The sequence below is a fragment of the Cavia porcellus genome, unplaced genomic scaffold (assembly GCF_034190915.1).
Source record: "Cavia porcellus strain 051 isolate PalLab524CR breed Dunkin Hartley unplaced genomic scaffold, mCavPor4.1 scaffold_8, whole genome shotgun sequence".
Lineage (NCBI taxonomy): Eukaryota > Metazoa > Chordata > Mammalia > Rodentia > Caviidae > Cavia > Cavia porcellus.
This window is the reverse complement of record NW_026947491.1, coordinates 88,410,324-88,428,008: the sequence shown is the minus strand read 5'-3', so window position 1 is coordinate 88,428,008 and position 17,685 is coordinate 88,410,324. Positions and strand designations below refer to the sequence as shown.

At 35.5% G+C, this 17,685-nt stretch overlaps 1 protein-coding gene across 22 annotated transcripts in view; it reads left to right on the top strand.

The window, feature by feature from the left end:
• The window catches only part of Anks1b (ankyrin repeat and sterile alpha motif domain containing 1B), a 1,068,230-nt gene that overhangs the window by 421,848 nt on the left and 628,697 nt on the right, over positions 1-17,685 (top strand). For all 22 annotated transcript variants that reach the window (XM_063255413.1, XM_063255397.1, XM_063255399.1 and 19 more), the window contains one exon: positions 7,397-7,562. In XM_063255413.1, coding sequence (XP_063111483.1) covers positions 7,397-7,562 — 166 coding nt within the window. The remainder of the gene's footprint in view (positions 1-7,396; positions 7,563-17,685) is intronic.

Sequence of the window (17,685 nt, the reverse complement as noted above, 5' to 3'; positions counted from 1 at the left end):
ATTTCAGTCCATATTCACCTGGCTCCAAGGCAGGGTGGCATGCCACAGGGGCAGCTATTCATGGTGGCGGCAGGTACCAAAGGCAACAAGAGCAAAAAAGGACCAAAAGGGGAAGCAAAGTGATTTCTCTCCCTTATATTGTATATATGTCCTGGCTAGGTACAGTACTCACATGACCAATCCCAGTACTAGACAATGAACAAATCACAAATGCTAGACTCAGCTGCCTTCCCATGACCCATCCCCCATGACTACATGAAGCTCTGAGGGGACATCTAGATGAAACCGTAACATTCCACCCCTAGCCCCCAAAGATGCATGCACATCCTTTATAGGAAAGGCATTTTATCCATCTCCAAGAGTTACCTAAGTCCTAACAACTTCAGCATTGCGGAAAAATTCAAGTCCCAAGTCTCCTCCTAGATTTAAGGCAAACCCTTTGCTATAAACCTTTGTACAAATGAAAAAATGAAGTTAAATACTTTCAACATACAGTGGCACAAATTAAACATTACCACTCCAAAGGGTACAAATGGGGATACAAAAGAATGGGACCAAAGAAAGTCTAAAATCCAGCAGGGCAAACATTTAAGTCCTGGAGTTCCATGTTCAGTATCTGAAGCAATCTGGTTGTGAGCTCCAAAAGGCTTGAGTGACTCCACCCCATGGCACTTTTGGTGGTTGTAGTTTTCATGGATTCTCTCTTATGCCCACTTTGCTTTCTCTTTGTAGTTTTCCTTAGACAATGCACGCTCCTGACTTTTCCAAACTTTGAGGTTCTCCCTTGCACCTTTGGTTTCACACTCATAGCTTCACACACTGCCCTCTCAGGGTCACACTACCTGGCCTACCAGGCCTTGTGAATTGGAGTGGAAGCCTTTTAAGCCTCAGAACTCTATATGTTGCATTCTATATGTACCTAAAACCAGTGCCACAAGAATGATGCTGAGGTCTGCTGCCAACTGGAGCAACAGCCAGATTTTTCTCTCTCTTGGCCATAAGGGTTGATTGCCTGGATCACTGAACACTGTAAACTTGGTTCAGGAGGAACAGATCCTCTATGCCAGCCACCACCATTCTGCAACTCAGTGCAGCTGCTGCCATTTTGGAGCCTTATGTGGTCTCTGCCACCATTCTGGAACATGATGCTCTGTGGCTTTCTCCTCAAAGCAAAGTCTTTCACTTTTGCAGTTTTGAGGCTGCAAAGGGTGGATACTTGCTGCTGCTTCCTGTGATGCCCCCAAGCCATTATTTTAATTTTCTGTTCCTTCTCAGCAATTAAGATCTCTTTTGCTCTATTTTTATAGTCCACAGCTTTACTGGAGTTTCTTTTTTTTGGCCAAACTCAAAACAATTTAAATCATCCTTCTGGCTCTTTGCTCTTGATTTACAATATAAATTTGGTTAAAAGCCCCCAACAAGAGCTATGCCACTGCCTCAACATTCAACTTTCTTGAAATTTCTTCTGCCAGATCAGTTAGTGTGACTCCCTTAATCTCAGTTTCAGGCAGAATCTCTGGACAGGAGAAGAAAGCAGACAAACTTTCTGCCAGGTCATAACACATTTCATCTGGAGTCTAACAATCAGTGCAGTCCTTCTTCCCAGCAGTAAAGGCCTTTATAGGTGGGTTTTCTATCAACCTTCTGGTCTCCTGAGCTCTGACCAGATACAGAAAAACCTAAGTTTTCCAGCTTCACTCTTTCAGGTGACATCTCTGAACTTTTCTGAACCTTTCTCACAAGCCATTCCCAAAGGCTTTTGAACTACATGGTCAGGAAGTCACAGCAACGGCCCAACTCCCATTACCAAATTCTGTCCTTTTTACTTTTCTGTCATTGCTGAGACAAAATACTTGCTGCCCAAAATCAAAGAAGAAAAGGTTTATTTAGCTTACAGGTTTTTTTGAGGTTTCGGACCATACTCAACTGGCTCTGAGGCAGGATGGCATGGCATAGAGGCAGCTGTTCATGGCAGCAGCAGATACCAAAGGTGACAAGAGCAAAAAAGGGCAAAAGGGGGAAGCAAACCACTTTCTTTCCCTTACATTGTATGCTGGCTTCCCACCCCTAAGTGACTGCAGCACTCACCACAGATCCCAGTGCTAGACAACAAACCAATCACAAATGCTGGATTCAGCCATCTTTGAAAGGCCTGCCACCCCATGACTGTATGAGACTTTGCGGGGACATCTAGACACAAACCATAACACTAACATATATTTTTTAAAAACCTTAAATATCTCAATAGTTAACAAATAAATGAACATTTTAAAAGAGCATAAAAGGGCTGGGGATTTAGCTCAACAGCATAACTGCCTACCTGGCAAGTGCAAGGTCGTGAGTTCAATGCCTGGTATCCCCCCCAAAAGTAGCATAAGACCTGGCTAGACATTTAAAAGAAGACTTATAGATGACCAACAAATGGTGTATATAAAAAACCTCTCACTAATAATCAGGAAAGTGTAAATTAAAATCATAAAGAGGTAATCACTTCAAAGTTGTTGGAATGGTTAATGTAAAAAGATGAAATGTAAGGTAACTAGTGTCAGTGATAATGTGGATAGAAGGACTCCTTGTACACTATTAATTGGGATAGCTGTTATGCGAAACAGTATGAAGATTCCTAAAAAACTGAAAATAAACCACCAGATGATGTAGCATTTTCAGAAGATTTGCAATCATTACATTGAAGAGGTATCTGCAATTCCATGTTCAGTGCAGCATGATTCAGAATACCCAACATAAGGAGTCAACCTGTGTATCAACAAAGGAATACATAACAAAATGTTCTGTGTGTATGTGTGTATACACACAAGCAATAGACTACTCTTCACTTTTTGAAAAGAAGGAGATACTGTTATTAATGATAACACAGACAAAAACAGAGGGTATCATGTAGTCAAAGGCCACAGAATTTCAGTTAATAGGAGGAAGACATTCAGAAGATCTATTATACATTGTGGTGATAGAGAACAATATATTGTATACATGACAATTGCTAAGAGAAGAGATTTCAAGTATTTTCACCCCTAAAAGTGGAACATATTGAATGTAATATGTATGTTGAAAAGTTTTATTTAGCCATTTCATAGCACATATATGAAAATATTGTGTTGTGCACTGTAAATACACACAAGTTTTACTTGTCAATTTAAGAATAATCCATTACAAAGAAAGTAGACTGAATTGCTTTTTTTCTTCTCCAGTAATCCTTCTGTTACCTTTCCATATTCAACTATGAGGGCTATTTAAACTCGCTGGTATAGAACACCAGTGGTAGAATTCATGTTGTCCTTGAAACAAAGATTTAATCTTCATTTTCTGTAACTGCAAATGAAACTGTATTTTTGATTATGAATGTATACAAAAATTAATGCCCATAGTAGTATCTGACTTGTGAATTCATCACTTACAGAAACCAAAACACAATCCAGTTACTGAAGGTATTTCAAAATATAGTTTATATGCAATATTAACTTGAAGTTAGACTTGCCATTACTTCTTATTGTTTCATGCACTAGTGAAGAACATCTATTACTATATTAAAATTTATTTTAAAATAAAATTTTCCTTTTTCTTTGTAGTTGTCTATACTTTAGACATTTAAAAGTATGCAGCAAGAGCTTCTGTATTAAGCATCTATTGGTATATTAACAAATTTACAGAGATTTAGTGGCTTAAAATTATAACAACATAATTTCTTGTATCAGAAACTTGGAAACATCTTAGTAGGGTGGTTTTGGTTTGAGATCTTTCATGAGGTGATAATAGTGAGACTGAGGAGCTGAGTACTGCACTGTGTCCGTTTCCAGGGGCGCCCATTCACGTGGCTGGCAAGTCTGTGCTACTTGGTGGGACTCAGTTTTTCCCTAGGAGATGTCTCCACCTGCTGCTCCACAATACGGCCGCTAGCTCTAGGAATACAGACTGCATATTGTAACTAATTTTCAAGCCATTTAATGAAATTTAAAAGCAAAATTGTGTTTCTCATTTAATAATTTTAAAATACTGTATGAAGTCTTAATATGCATGAAATATTGTAAGTAGGTAATTATTTACTTTTAAAAGTGTACAGAAAATCACTCATCCCACTTTGGGAGGGGAATTCAGGTCCCCTCAAAATTTCTGTAGCCCCTGTGGGAGAGTTAGTCTTGTTCTCATGATCATCTCTGGCTATGGGTTATGTTTGTGTGACACTCTTAATTTCACTTATTTTTCTCTTCTTGTATCTTTTCGTGACTCTTCCCTTTGATGGTTGTAATAGGTAAAATAACTCTGGTTACTTGTACAAAGAGATTTGATACAGGAAAATTTATTGCAGTATTGCCCTTAATAACAAAATACCTGGAAAACATTTAAAAGTTCAATGTTAGGAGAATGTATAAATATATACCTATGTAGTGAACTCCTGCCCCATATTAAAAATAAATGAATCTCAGAAACATAACATTGATTGGATAAATCATAGGAGAACATGAGTACTATATATATTTGGAATTTAAAATTATATGTATATGAGATTTGAAAGTATAAAATACCAAAAATGTAGTCTACCTGTCTGTATTTATATTTAGTCCAGGGAATTTTGAATACTAATATTGGAACAGCATTGAGCCCTGTGGGGCAGGAAGAAAGATAGGTTGGAGACAGGCATAGAAGGCTGAGGTTGGGGCAGGTTTCAGTAATAAGACTGTGATGATCAATGCCTTCCCCTGAGTAGTAAACCCATTCAAATCCTTCTTTTTTTAAAATTATCTTTCATTTTTCTTTTTTGAGGGTTATTTGTCAAGTATTTTGTTGAATGACCCTTTTTTTGATCACATGGAATATCTGGTGCAGAAGCATACTTGTACTATCATTCTTTTATATTTCCTTCCCTTGGGAGGGTCTCACACCCCATAAGGAAGCCAAGTACCACCAGTACTTCAGGCAGCAGAAAGGAGAGCACTTAATTACAGTGCAAAATACTTTTTAAGTTCCTTTCCACACACATATTTATAGAAACAAACTGCAAGGCTAATCCATAACCATTAGTTATTTTAGCATACTGAATTTTCATATGATTTTTGTTTATATTTTCTAATTTTTCTCTAGGAAATTTCTTTTGTAAGGGATAGTGCAAATTAGCCCATCACATTGAACTAAATTTCAAAGTAGTTCTTAAGGATTCTCAAATCTTCATAATTCTTCATAAACACAGTAAAATTTCAACTGTCCCAAATACATGGGTTTTTCTGAGGAATTTAATTTAGGAAAATTGTCATTGTATCTGAAGGCTCTTTTCTCATGGAGTCATTAGAATGTTATTGCTGTAGTCTCGTTCTCGCCTTTTTTTGTTCTGTTTTGTTTTGAGCTAGGATCTCACTGAATTCCCTCAGCCTCAAGTCTGCATCAGCTTCCAGGATGGTGGCCATTACTGCAGAGCTGTGCACCGTAGTCTTTCACTTTTGATAAGCAAAGTAATAAACAGTAACAGTCAAACTAAAAAGCAAAATCATGTACATCTGGAAAAGGCATGAACATTTCCATAAACAGTAGTTAGATTTGCTTGAAGAAATTTGAGACTATTTACTTGATCGATAAATATATGTTAAATGTGTGTGAGATTCTGGGAACACGATGGTATGCAAGACAAATTATAGCTCTCCTGGAGCTTGCAGTCAGCTGGTATAAACAATGTACAATGTGAGTCATCTATTATTATGCAGAAACATTTCTAGTTATGAAGAGTTCCTTCTGTTCTTTGTAACGCTATTAGTCAATTATTGTATCAGTGCATTTTCATTTTAAATGATAAGCAATATTTTTAATCCAAAAAATTATTTTTGGTATTGACCCAAATTTTCCCTTCTTGACTTACAAATATTAGTCTTTGTTTTGCCTTTAACAGCTTTGGCATAAATCTACTGCAGCAACTTCTGCCCTTCCTTCCCCTTTGTGGGATGGCTCTTGAGGGAGCACCTTTCAAATAGGTTGAGAAAACTATTATGTGGTGATAAGGCTTCTCTGGACAGAACACTGTGGTTCCTTTCATCATTTCTTCCCTGACATGGTTTTTAAATCATATACCAGCCTGATTGCTTTCCTCTGGATGCTTTCTACTTTGTCACCCTTTGTTGTTAAAAATAAATTACTCCCAATTTCCTGCTTTCAATAGAGTAGAGTGAACATAATTGACTCTTTGATGTGTGAGGGTCTAGTTTGGTCTGAAAGCAATTACACTGACCTTGAATTCTACTGTACAGTAAATATCATTATAGAAAAAGTAGGAGCTCAGATTTTCTGAAAATGAGTTTATTTTCTTCATTTATTTCTTGATAGTGAAGTGTACTTTATAAGGTAACAAATATAAAAAATGAAACATGATTCATTTTGAAATTCATCATGTAGATAATCATTTTTCTCCAGTAGACTATGAACTTCCTGAGACCAAGGACTATGTTTAATTCATTTTAAAAATCTCTATACTTAGCACAGTCAAACACACACACAGACACACACCCAGTGAATATTTGGTGACCAATTAATGTCTCAATCATAAGAAATTAAGATTTTATAAATGAAAATGAAATGAATTCCAGTTTTTAGGATATATTGAATAATCAGTAATTTAGAACTGGACCTAAATATTATCCTAATTTAAAAATGATGTTCACAAAGGAAAATACTGATATGTTGAGTAGGTAATTATTTTAAATTTAAATGAGACACTCCACATAGCAGTGGCACAAAATATAAGAATGTGAGTATGTGCTTTGCAATCCAGGAGAAACTGATTCTGGGTGTATTCAGCTAGTTCAATGTTATTAACAAGTAACCAGGCTCTTTCGATTTTAACTTTGCCTTTCTTAGCTTTTTAACTTTTTGATCCTGTGCTTATTGCCTTAGAGTCACAAAGTGCTTGTCCCAGCTCCAGGTATCAAAACTGGGTCTAGAGACATGAGCTTAGGGATAACCTCCGCTCTTAAAGTAAGTTCTCCTCTAGGAGATATATTTTCTGTAAGTCTCCCAGCAATCTTTTGCCTACATCTCACTGACCAAAGTTGGGTCTTGTGGCTGTTGCTAAAAGGCAGGCAAAGGAGGTCTTGGGAATAAAGTTGATGCAACAACAGTTGATGCCAGAAGTAGAAAACAGAGGCTTATCACACAAAACAGGGCAAGACCTTTACTGTTGTAGTAATAAATTCAAGAAAATCAAATTATAAGAACTTTGAGTAGTAGCATCAGTGATATTGGGATATGCAATTATATAACTTTTTCAAACAGATGAATCATCAGCTCCCAAATCACCTTTGGAAGAACTGATTAACCTGATTATCTTTTCTAGCTTTCATAAATCAAACAAGGCTGTGCTTTTATTACAAAGTTGTTTTTATTTTATTTTTGTCCCTTGTAGGAGTCCTATCTAAAGAAGAGGAACTACACTATGGAAATTGTACCATCAGCTTCTCTGGATACATTTCCTTCAGAAAACGAGAACTTTCTATGTGAGCTTATGGACACAGCTGTTACGAAGAAGCCTTGTTCTTTAGAAATCGCAAGGGTACCTTCTCCAAGAGCTGGTAATACTCCTTATTCACAGTTGGACCAATTCAGTCTACATGTATAAGGGAGATACATATTGATTTCCCAATATGTTATCATCATGAAGTGTTCCGATATAGACTCAGGCACATTTTTGCATTTTAAGTAAGTATAGCTAAGTCAGGGATTTGATGTGAAATCTCTTAACTGGTAAGAATGCTTCATCGGGATGATTCTGCCTTGAAGACGACACTGAAATCTTTTAATCATGGAAAAACAGCTAGGTCAGATACTGGTTAGGATTTTCTTAGTTGAATCAGTAATAAAAGTCTTTTTACACAGTTTTAACATCTTGACTATTTCCAAGTTACCGGAGTGTAGTTTGTTACTTAAAACATTTCATGTCATGTCTTTCATGGCATTTTGAGATCCATTATTATACTTATTCACACTAAAATTTCTGGTCAAGATAGGACAAATATTACTTCCATTTTGTTGCCAGAAATTGGAACTGTGCCTTCAGATCAGTGATGAGTGGGGCTTGTGTTTGAACATGGATTTATTTGTTTTCTATCCTTTCACCAATACCTTTAAAAATAAGTACAGCATAGTTATGTGATTAAGAAAAGCTTCAGTGGATGGTCAGTATATTCAATGCTATAAGCAAAATCGTGGAGGAAGTTTGGAAGAGAGGCTTTGCTTTTTTTTTGGCTGTCTAGTCTATGCTTGCTTGCTTACTTTGAAACAGTAAATTTCGCAAGTGATGTAGAACCAGACTTCTGGAAGCAAATGGTGAGACTCCAGGAAATGGGAAAGAAGGAAATGGGAGTGAGAATGCATTTCACTCTTTCGAGTTTAGGGGAGGTGTGATAGTAGCTTCGGAGGAAAGTAGGTAAGGGAGAGAAATGGCAGATTTATTTTAGGATAAGTAAAACTTGGTCAGATTTAAGGTTGGAGGAATTGGTCTGTGTGGAAAGATGTTGATGATAAAAAATGAAAAAACAATGAATAGAAGCCATGACTGAGCCAGTCTAAGAGACAGTGGGAGGGTGAGCACTGCTATAAACATAGAGCAACCCTGAAACATGTCATTCCAAATAGAGTCTATTTATAAATAGCATAAAGAGACAAGGAAACTGAAGGTATGGAGTAATGCAGCATATTCTTTCTCTCTGTAGAGATTCTGACATTTGGATAAAAGTAGGCAAGGAAATTAAAGAATTAGATCCCAGAGAAGACATTCTGTCATTTAGGTTATCTGTGTTGAATTGCATGGCTTAGGCTTACAAGGTGGGACTCTGCACAGCAAGTGTATTCAGAAGCTTTCTGAAGAAAGGGCGACAGACACATACATACACACAAGCACAGACACACTCTTGGAAAAAATGATCAGGTATTAAGGAGAACCGAGTTTTGACTTGAATTGTTCATCTCTCTCTCACCAAAAAAGAGAGAAAATTTGGCATCATAATGCCAAAATCTCAGAATGTGACCTTATTTGCAGAATTTGAAGACAGTCTTTATAGAGGTAATCACATTAAAATCAGCCACTGAATGGCCCTAATTCAAGATGACTGTTGTTCTTATAAGAGGGAAATCATCACAGCCCTAAAAGGAACCAATCCTTCTGGCACCTCGATTAGGGGCATCTGGCTTGCAGAACTAAAGAATAGATTTCTGTCCTAACAGTTGCCACACACTTTGGAATTCCTTGTTACAGCAGTCCTAGGAAGGTAATACAGGGACTATAACTGAGCAGAGCTCAGTGCACGGGAGAGAAGGGCAAGTGAGGATGCATGGGTCTGTGGGTGCTCCCCAGACTCTGCCTGGCTTGTACCTTGCCAGTCAGAGATGTGTAATATGTATCTGATCAGAAAATTGCAGTTAACTATGCATGCCAGTTCCCCTTCTGTGACTGATTCTTGTATTTAGTAATTAAATGAGCTCATGTAAAATAGACCTCATCCTAACACAAGAAATAATTATTATATGTACTATTTAATTTAAATCTAAAAGTAAATTATTTTTATACCTGTAATCAGAAACATTTTATAGTTAAGCACTTTAAGCATTTTAGTAGTGCTTCAATGAGTGCAGATTTTGTATGGAATAAGAGTGATACTGCTCTAAATTCTGGATTTCTTAAATGGAGATCAGCAGTATTCCAGTGTTTGTATGCTACATTTGCAAAGTCATATTCATGCAGTCAATATCGAATTATTTGTTTCCATTATAGCATCAAGCAAAGGACCGTTTGTGATGATGGGATGATGGTGGTGACTCAGTTACATAAATGAATGGATAATTAAATGAATGAATGAATGATCCTTAAAATAAAATGGCTGTGATGACAGTAAAAGCCTTTATGAAGTAGTCAGATGCTATCAAAGATAATGTTTTATTATCTGCCTTTCATTTAATTTTAACCTTCACAGGGGGATGTTTCCATTTTATGGTATCTAAGCAACCTGATATTTTGAATCACTTAGTGCAGGCTTTGTGCAGTATGGATGCTTGATAATCCATTTCAATTAATGACCAATTTATAACAACATCAGCAAAGACTGTTTCCAGTCCTGTTGAAACAGAATAGATGGTCTCTGATAAAAAGGACACACTCAGTGGCTACATGCTAAGATAGTGTGGGTCTTGGTTACCTCTGTTCAGTTTGCTAATGTGCTTACTGGACCATCATCAATGGAAATGTCACTTGGTGAGTAATCTTCCGCACCCTGCAATACCTTCCCTAACATCTAAAATATGTAAGAGGATGCGGGTGGGTCTGTAACTTATTGATGCCTAAATGTTTCTGACATAGTAAAATTTCCTTGATTCTAATGCCAAAGCTTTGAAATTAAAAGAATCCTGATAAGACTAAGACAAATGTTTATCTCTGCTAAGCAAGTGGGTAGTATCAACATGATTTCTGTGAGTATGTTTAACTCATTTAAAAGAGCAAACTATTTTTATGGTCCCTGGAAGCATTTTTTACATGCAAATATTGGCCTTTCTGATAAGAAGCATTTTTATCAAACAGCAGTTATTTATTTGGCATTAGCTCTGTGTTCAGTGGTGTCTTACCATTTATTAAAACAGCTATCTACACAGTAAATTGGTACACGGTGCTGGGTTATAGGGGGGCAAAAAGAAAAAGACAGTAGTATCGGCAGTGAAATCCTCATACATTAACTGCCTCCTTCATCCATTTGGACAGATCATCAGTTGGAATCTCAAATTGCTCAAATTGGTGGAAGTTTGAGGGGTTTAGAAAACAACATTCTAAACGGGAAGAAAATTCTACTCCCCCTCGAAAGCATTTTTATTTGTGCTGTGTGCAAAGTAACATGAACTGTAGATGAAGATTTCTAAAATTATAGTGAACTTTCACTAAATTTATAATGTGGGAACATAGGTCTTTTATGATATGCATGATATCTTGTAGAACATAATTTGTCCTATAATGTCAGAGTATGTGTGACCAGACAAATATTCATGAATTCATAAATCAACACTCATCAAATTCAAGCAGCCCATGTTGTTTTCAGCCCACTTTTTCTCTTCTTCATAGCTTTTAAACTCCAGCACTTTTCCCACCTTGCAGGCTACTCTCAGCGGGTGGTCTCGTAAAGGCCACCACATGGAACTTTGGTACCTTTCTCATTAAGTGCATGAACACAACTGACCCTTGGACCCTCTCATTTGATGATCTTCCTATTAAGTAGATGAGCTTCTCCTCTTCTGGTTCAAGGTTGGCTCATTCCTCTAAGCCCCAGGCTTCTGCCTTTCAGGAATTTGTTCTTTCATTCATTCTTACTCCTTCCTGGTTTTTTCCCCGCTCCTGGATTGGAATATTAACATGTAAATTTTGTTCAAATACTTTTTGTTTGAAAAATAACAACATGCAACAAAATGGCTAACAATAAAAGCAAAGGCTAAAACACCTAAAAAGTCCTCGATCGCGTTTGACTGACCACACAGCCAGCTACCATTCCCTTTATCCCATGTTCTCACTCTGTTTATTTTCCTCCTACCTTTTCACTTCTCAGCCCATGTTAGTCATCATTTCATTCCTGCTGCACCCTTGAAATGTGATTCTAAACACATCTATGATCTTGATGTCACAAATGCTGGGACACATCTTAGTCCTCAGTTTTCTTAAGCTCTCCCCAGAGCAAGCTGGTGATGCCTCCATCATGACATCTTTTCTTCCTTTTGCTGTCCAAAGCAAATTGTCATAATTTTTACTTTTCTGTCTTTCTAAGTGACTTCATCTATTGTATGTTTTTTGTTGTGATGAGCATGCTAAAGACTCACAAATCTTATCTCCAATCTCAGCTACATTTCTTAATTTCAAGTCCGCCCATCCATCCTTTCATCTGTCCTTCCATCCACTATCAACTGAATATTTCCACTTGTATTTTTCAAAGCATCTCAGCCCTCATATATACCAAACTAAAATCACCTGTCTTTTTCCCTAAAGCTGATCTTCATATGCTAGGTATTCTTAATTTAATGACTAAATCATACATCCGACCACAGAAATCTGGATGCCATGCTTGCCACTACCTGTCCATCAGCTCCCTTATACAATCAGTCCCTAAGTCTGATGATTTAGGACTGGAATAGGTTCTCAGGGGAGGATTTTTCTGTAACTTACTGTTGCACCCTCACATTTCTCTCCATCTCGTTTATCATGTTACTCTTCTAGAATACCTTAATAGCCTTTAATTGTCCTATTTGCTTTCCTCGAATTTAGTATTCGTGCTGTAATCAAAATAACCTCAAAAGCATAAATCTGATTGCGTCACTGCTCTAATTAAAATCTTTTATGGTTTGGCACAGCTCTTAGAAAAATGACCCAAATTCTTAATAAAGTTCAAAATACTCTAATTTTCTTGTTAACTTTAGAGCCTTTTTCTATGTCTTTGGCCTTCTGGCTCACTACTTCTCACAGGGGTCTTTCTAGTCACTCTGAGTTCAGTTTTAGGGGCCTGTGTCATTCTACCTTTGACCATCACATGCCTGAAGCTCTGCTGCTGTCTCCCTGTCCTCCATTCCTTCTCCCAAGTGGGAAGAAGACTCCTCAGGCCTCCCCCCACACACCTGTGCCCCGGAATAAGGCTATGAAATGCTTTATCTTCTATTCTTGTAGCACCTTTTAATTTTTCTTTTCTTTGTAGCCTTACCTTGATTAAAACTGTATAGTTATTTTAGGGCTATTGTAATATCGACTATAATTACAACTGTTCATCATTTATAGTTCAAAATCTTGTCTGTCGATTCACCACTACAGTCATAACCTCTAGAAAAAGCATTGCCATCTTAATCAATATTAAGAAAGAAAATGACTAATGTTGTTGGATGTCTACTTTATGCATGTTAACTTATTTAATCTTGAACTGATTTGTGAGATAGTGTTACTCTATTCCATAGATAATGGAATCAAATCACAGAAAGGTTTAGAACTTAGCGACAATTAGGATACTAAAATTTGAATAAGAATGTTTGGCTTGAAAGGTCATATTCTCTTAAACATAGTCATAATTTATGAATTAATTATTTAATTAATAAAGCATACGATTTTGAGTTTTTTAAAAACTTGGCAGGATAAATCCTGAATTTCTCCTTGTATAGAAAATAGGAAGCATTGGAAATTCTTTAGTGATTGGGGGATAAATCTATGTTATCCTCATTTGTGAAGCAGTTCTGGGAAAGACGTAATGAATCTAAAATAAGTGAATGAATTGGATATAATCCAAAAGTCAAAGCAAGTGAATAGTTAAGTAATACTGACACAACTAAAAGAGTAGAATCAGCTGTAATCACTAGAAATATGTTTTTAAGTAATGTTTAATTATACAGATTTTCACAATGGCATATTTCAATGGCTATTTGTTAAGTGAATCTGAGTGTTTACTTACCATTTGATGTAAATTTAGTTCAAAGCAATATTTATGTTTATGTGTACAGGAAAAAAATAGAAAGATTTAAAGTGTATTGTAATACTAACTCTAAGATGTAGAATTGCATGAGATTTTTATTCTTTTTCATATTTCTTGCTTTGCCCAAGTTTTCTGCAGTGAACACACATTACTTTCATTATTAGAAAATAATCAAGAATAACTTAGTTATCCAGATAGCTAACATGTATGATCAAAACAGTTGGAATCTGTCTAACAAATATTAAATATGCAGATGCTTTCCTTCTTCAAAGAATGTGAAATAGACTGAGGATAAAATGTAGAAGTTTTTGCACATGTACGTTTATTGAACATGTAGGTTTTTAAACTAGTGTTTCATTCTTCTGGATATTTTATTTTTCATTTATAAAAACAAAAATTGTACATACAAATGTGGTGCCGTCTGATGTTTTGATATGTGTCTACATTATATAATCAGATTAAACATGTCTGTCTTCCTATTTATCACTTATTATGGCAAAAACATTAAAAATCTTTTTTCCAGATTTTTGAGATATATATTGTAGAATCACTATCTATAGAGTACTTTAGGAATATCTGAATTTAGATCATCTTGTCTAGTATACTAATTGAAACTTTGACAAGATTTATTTTCAGTTCTCCTAAAAGAGGGATGGGATTTTACAGTTGTATAATTTCAGTCTATTTTAATAATTAAGCTATTTCTTCATGGACTTACTCTAATTTTGTTCTGTTTAGCTGCTGTTACATACAGCATAAAATGGAAAATAGTGTTATCATGAAAATACAATCTTATAGATACCTTGCATAATACTTGCAGCCTTATATTTAACACCTTTTCTTTGTCCTTACATTTCTAGAAATGTCAGATATATCCATTGTGAGCTCAATAGTTCATTTTATATTCTTTTCTGTGGATGCTATATTACTGATGAGATATTACACTAAAACCACCACTTGTCTCTTTAGGTATTCCTATACTCTAATTAAGAAAATTATCAAAATTAACTGTCACATAATTTTGGTCCCACTATCCATTTAAAAAGTAACAATTTTACATCAGTTTTATTCCATTCTACATTCTATTCAATATATTTAATGTTTATATTTGAATATACAAATTAAGAAACATATAACATTATTTTTATGTTACTCTCTCAGAGAAAATATATAAAAAGCAAAATATCTTATCTGTATTATTTTTGAGTTTAAATATTTAAAAAAATATAGACTTTAAAGTAATAATTTTATTTAATTTCAGTCAAGAATTAATGCACAGTATGTCTCCAGACCTGTCATCTTATCATATGACAAATTATATTGGACATTGAGCAAATAAAACAGAATATATGCATAGTTTTTTGAAAGAAATGACGTCCTAAAGCAAACTAGCAATGAGAAATTAGTGTATCTCTCAGCATAGTGTTCATAAGTCTTCCTCAGTACTCCCCCTTGTGATTTAGAACTGTGCCTTTTCGTAGACCATTCATAAATTCATTCACTTCTTCCATGGGCACTCATTGAGGATTTATGTTTTCCATCTCCAGTAATTATATGAGACACAAGGAAAAAAAGGAAATTATAAATCTACAATAATAGGAGAGCTTTTAGCTAGAATATATTGCAAAATAAAAGCATAAAGCACTCCACCATTATTACATCAAGAGCTATATATTTTACTTATAAACTTGGCTACCCTCATTTTCTGTGGCAGTTCTGCTCTGCTAGTTATACATAGTACCCAGAAAAAAACTGCATGTGTCATTTAATCACATGAATTTTCTATGCTTATAATTTCCATTTAATGACATGGGTTTTCTATGCTTACCGTTTCCATAGGGACATCTCATTTATGATCAATAGTCATCTGTTAGCCGCTTTTCCTTTTGCCTGTTCATAAAAGGTACCAAAAGAGAATAGAATGTGGGAAGCTATGCCTTCAACAGGTAGAGCAGTGAACATTCCAGTCTTTTAGAATGCAAACGAGCTTTCCATTCTTTTACAAAGTAAAGTATCAGTAAAACCTTTGCATCTGTGAGGCTCTTGGATCATGATTCCCACAGAAGGATAATTTGCTGTCTCTGGCCAAGTGTGTGAAAGAGCAGTTTGTCAATGCTGAGACACAACAACACAAAAATCTCTTGGAATCTATGAGCCCAGTTTATATATCTTTCAATTGATTCTTCCTTAGGAAATGCTTTTGAATTGGTGTTATTTTTAAATTTTTAACATGATTGCTAATATAATGCTTATTTTTTCCTAGTGTCTTTGAAAAAGTAAATTTATAGTTTCATTATAAAATTGAATAAATTAGTAATTTTGTTCAAGATACAGGAAATAAAAAGTTTTATCTTCATATCCTACTTATCAGAGCAACTAATGTCAATATTGATATAATCCCCCCAACCTTTCTGCTCACTGTGCTTAGCCATGCATCAATATGAACATTTGGTGTATATACTTGTGTATTATGTTCATTTTTAAATACAACATTTTTCTCATTATGCAAGTTTAAAAAGCTCTGTCAACTTGGCATGCCATGTCAAGTTTTCGTTAGAGGAACCTTCCCCTCTTTCCTCCCACTCGACACATCAAAACAATTGTGAAGGATTAAATATAAAGTGCAAAAATTATAACTGTGATGAGTAAGAAAGAAAATATTTCCATGCTCAAATGGTTTGGAAACACGAAATAGGAAGTGGGAGCTCAGTCGCAGTCCCACTGCTGACTTGATCCCAGAGTGGGCAGAGCAACAGGGACATGGCATTTTGGGGGAATGGAGTCTAAAAGAGCTTCACAGCGAGCTAGGACCAGAAGTTGGGCCCACTGCTGAAAACCAGCAGCTTGACACACTAATTTTCCAGACAATAGAAAGAGAGAGGTCTGGGTTCCAAGGATAAAATGGGCTAGAGAAATGCTGAATGGCTTTTATTTTTATTAAAAATTTTCTGGTAAAAACCTCAAGAGAAATCACTGAGAATTGAAAACATACATTAAATCTTCTAAACTGTTAATGAAAAATAAAAAGTATGAAGGGATTTTTATTGTTTAAAATATCCCTAAATCTGTAAAAAAGAAGTGAAGCAAAAAGTAAGCCTGGCAAACAGGCAACACAAAAGAAAATGACTAATGCAGGAAAGGATGATCATGCTGGATGTATTTTTAAAAGTTTTTTTATACACATTCAGAGGGAATCAAACCTAAATTGAAGTAACATAGAAAGTTTGAAAAAAATAGGGCTAAAAAGCAAAAGATTATGTAAAACCAATTTAAAGACACTGAAGTAACATTGTAAGTTAAAATATGATTGAAGGCTAAAAGCATTAAAAATGATAGGGATGCCATGTAACAATTGAAGGATCAAATCTAAGACAACACCACGCTGAGGTGGAAACATCATGTATTTTTTCCACACTCAAAAAAGCACACAACATTACTCTTCAAATATTAAAAGCCAAAATGAATAGGCTTTTGAGGAGAAATTGGAGTCCATAGTATGTGCAAAGTGTCTTATATTTCACTCAGAATATTGATACATGAAGACATAACAATATAGAATGTGGATTAATACAATCAACAAATTTTATTCAGTATGCATATCAATGGTGAAAATGCTTTTCAAACCACTCATAAAATGCAGGAAATGATCACTCGCGGGGCCATGAAGCAGTTTCAACAAATTGGAGAATCAGGCTGTTACTTTGGATTGTAAAATAATGAAATCATGAATCAACAATGAAATATAAATTGTAGTATAGTTGTTAAAGTTTTCTTCCCCCCATAGTAAATGGCTTATAAGTCACAAAAGAAATGCATGCTTATAGTATTGAATTAAAACCCATAAGAACACATAATTGTATAGCACAGTGCTGGTCACCTCATACATACTTCTGATCCAGGTGTGCACAGTCCACTCCACTTTCACTGGATCAAGGGGAGCATATCAGGATGTCCCTGACTCTCTCCTTGCATGTGCCAGCATAGAGCATGGAGCACATATCATGGAATATGGGGTGATGCTGAGTGTGCCTTGGCAAAGCAAACCAAAATAGTCATGTGTTGCCTAAAAAACTTTAAAGATAATCAAATAAACAATAATATCTTCAGTAAATGCATTGTAACATAGATAAGAAATTTGCTCTCGAACATCATAAAACAGTACCAAGAAAAATTAACTTGCCAGAAATCAGAATAAAATATCCAATGAAGCATTTTAGAA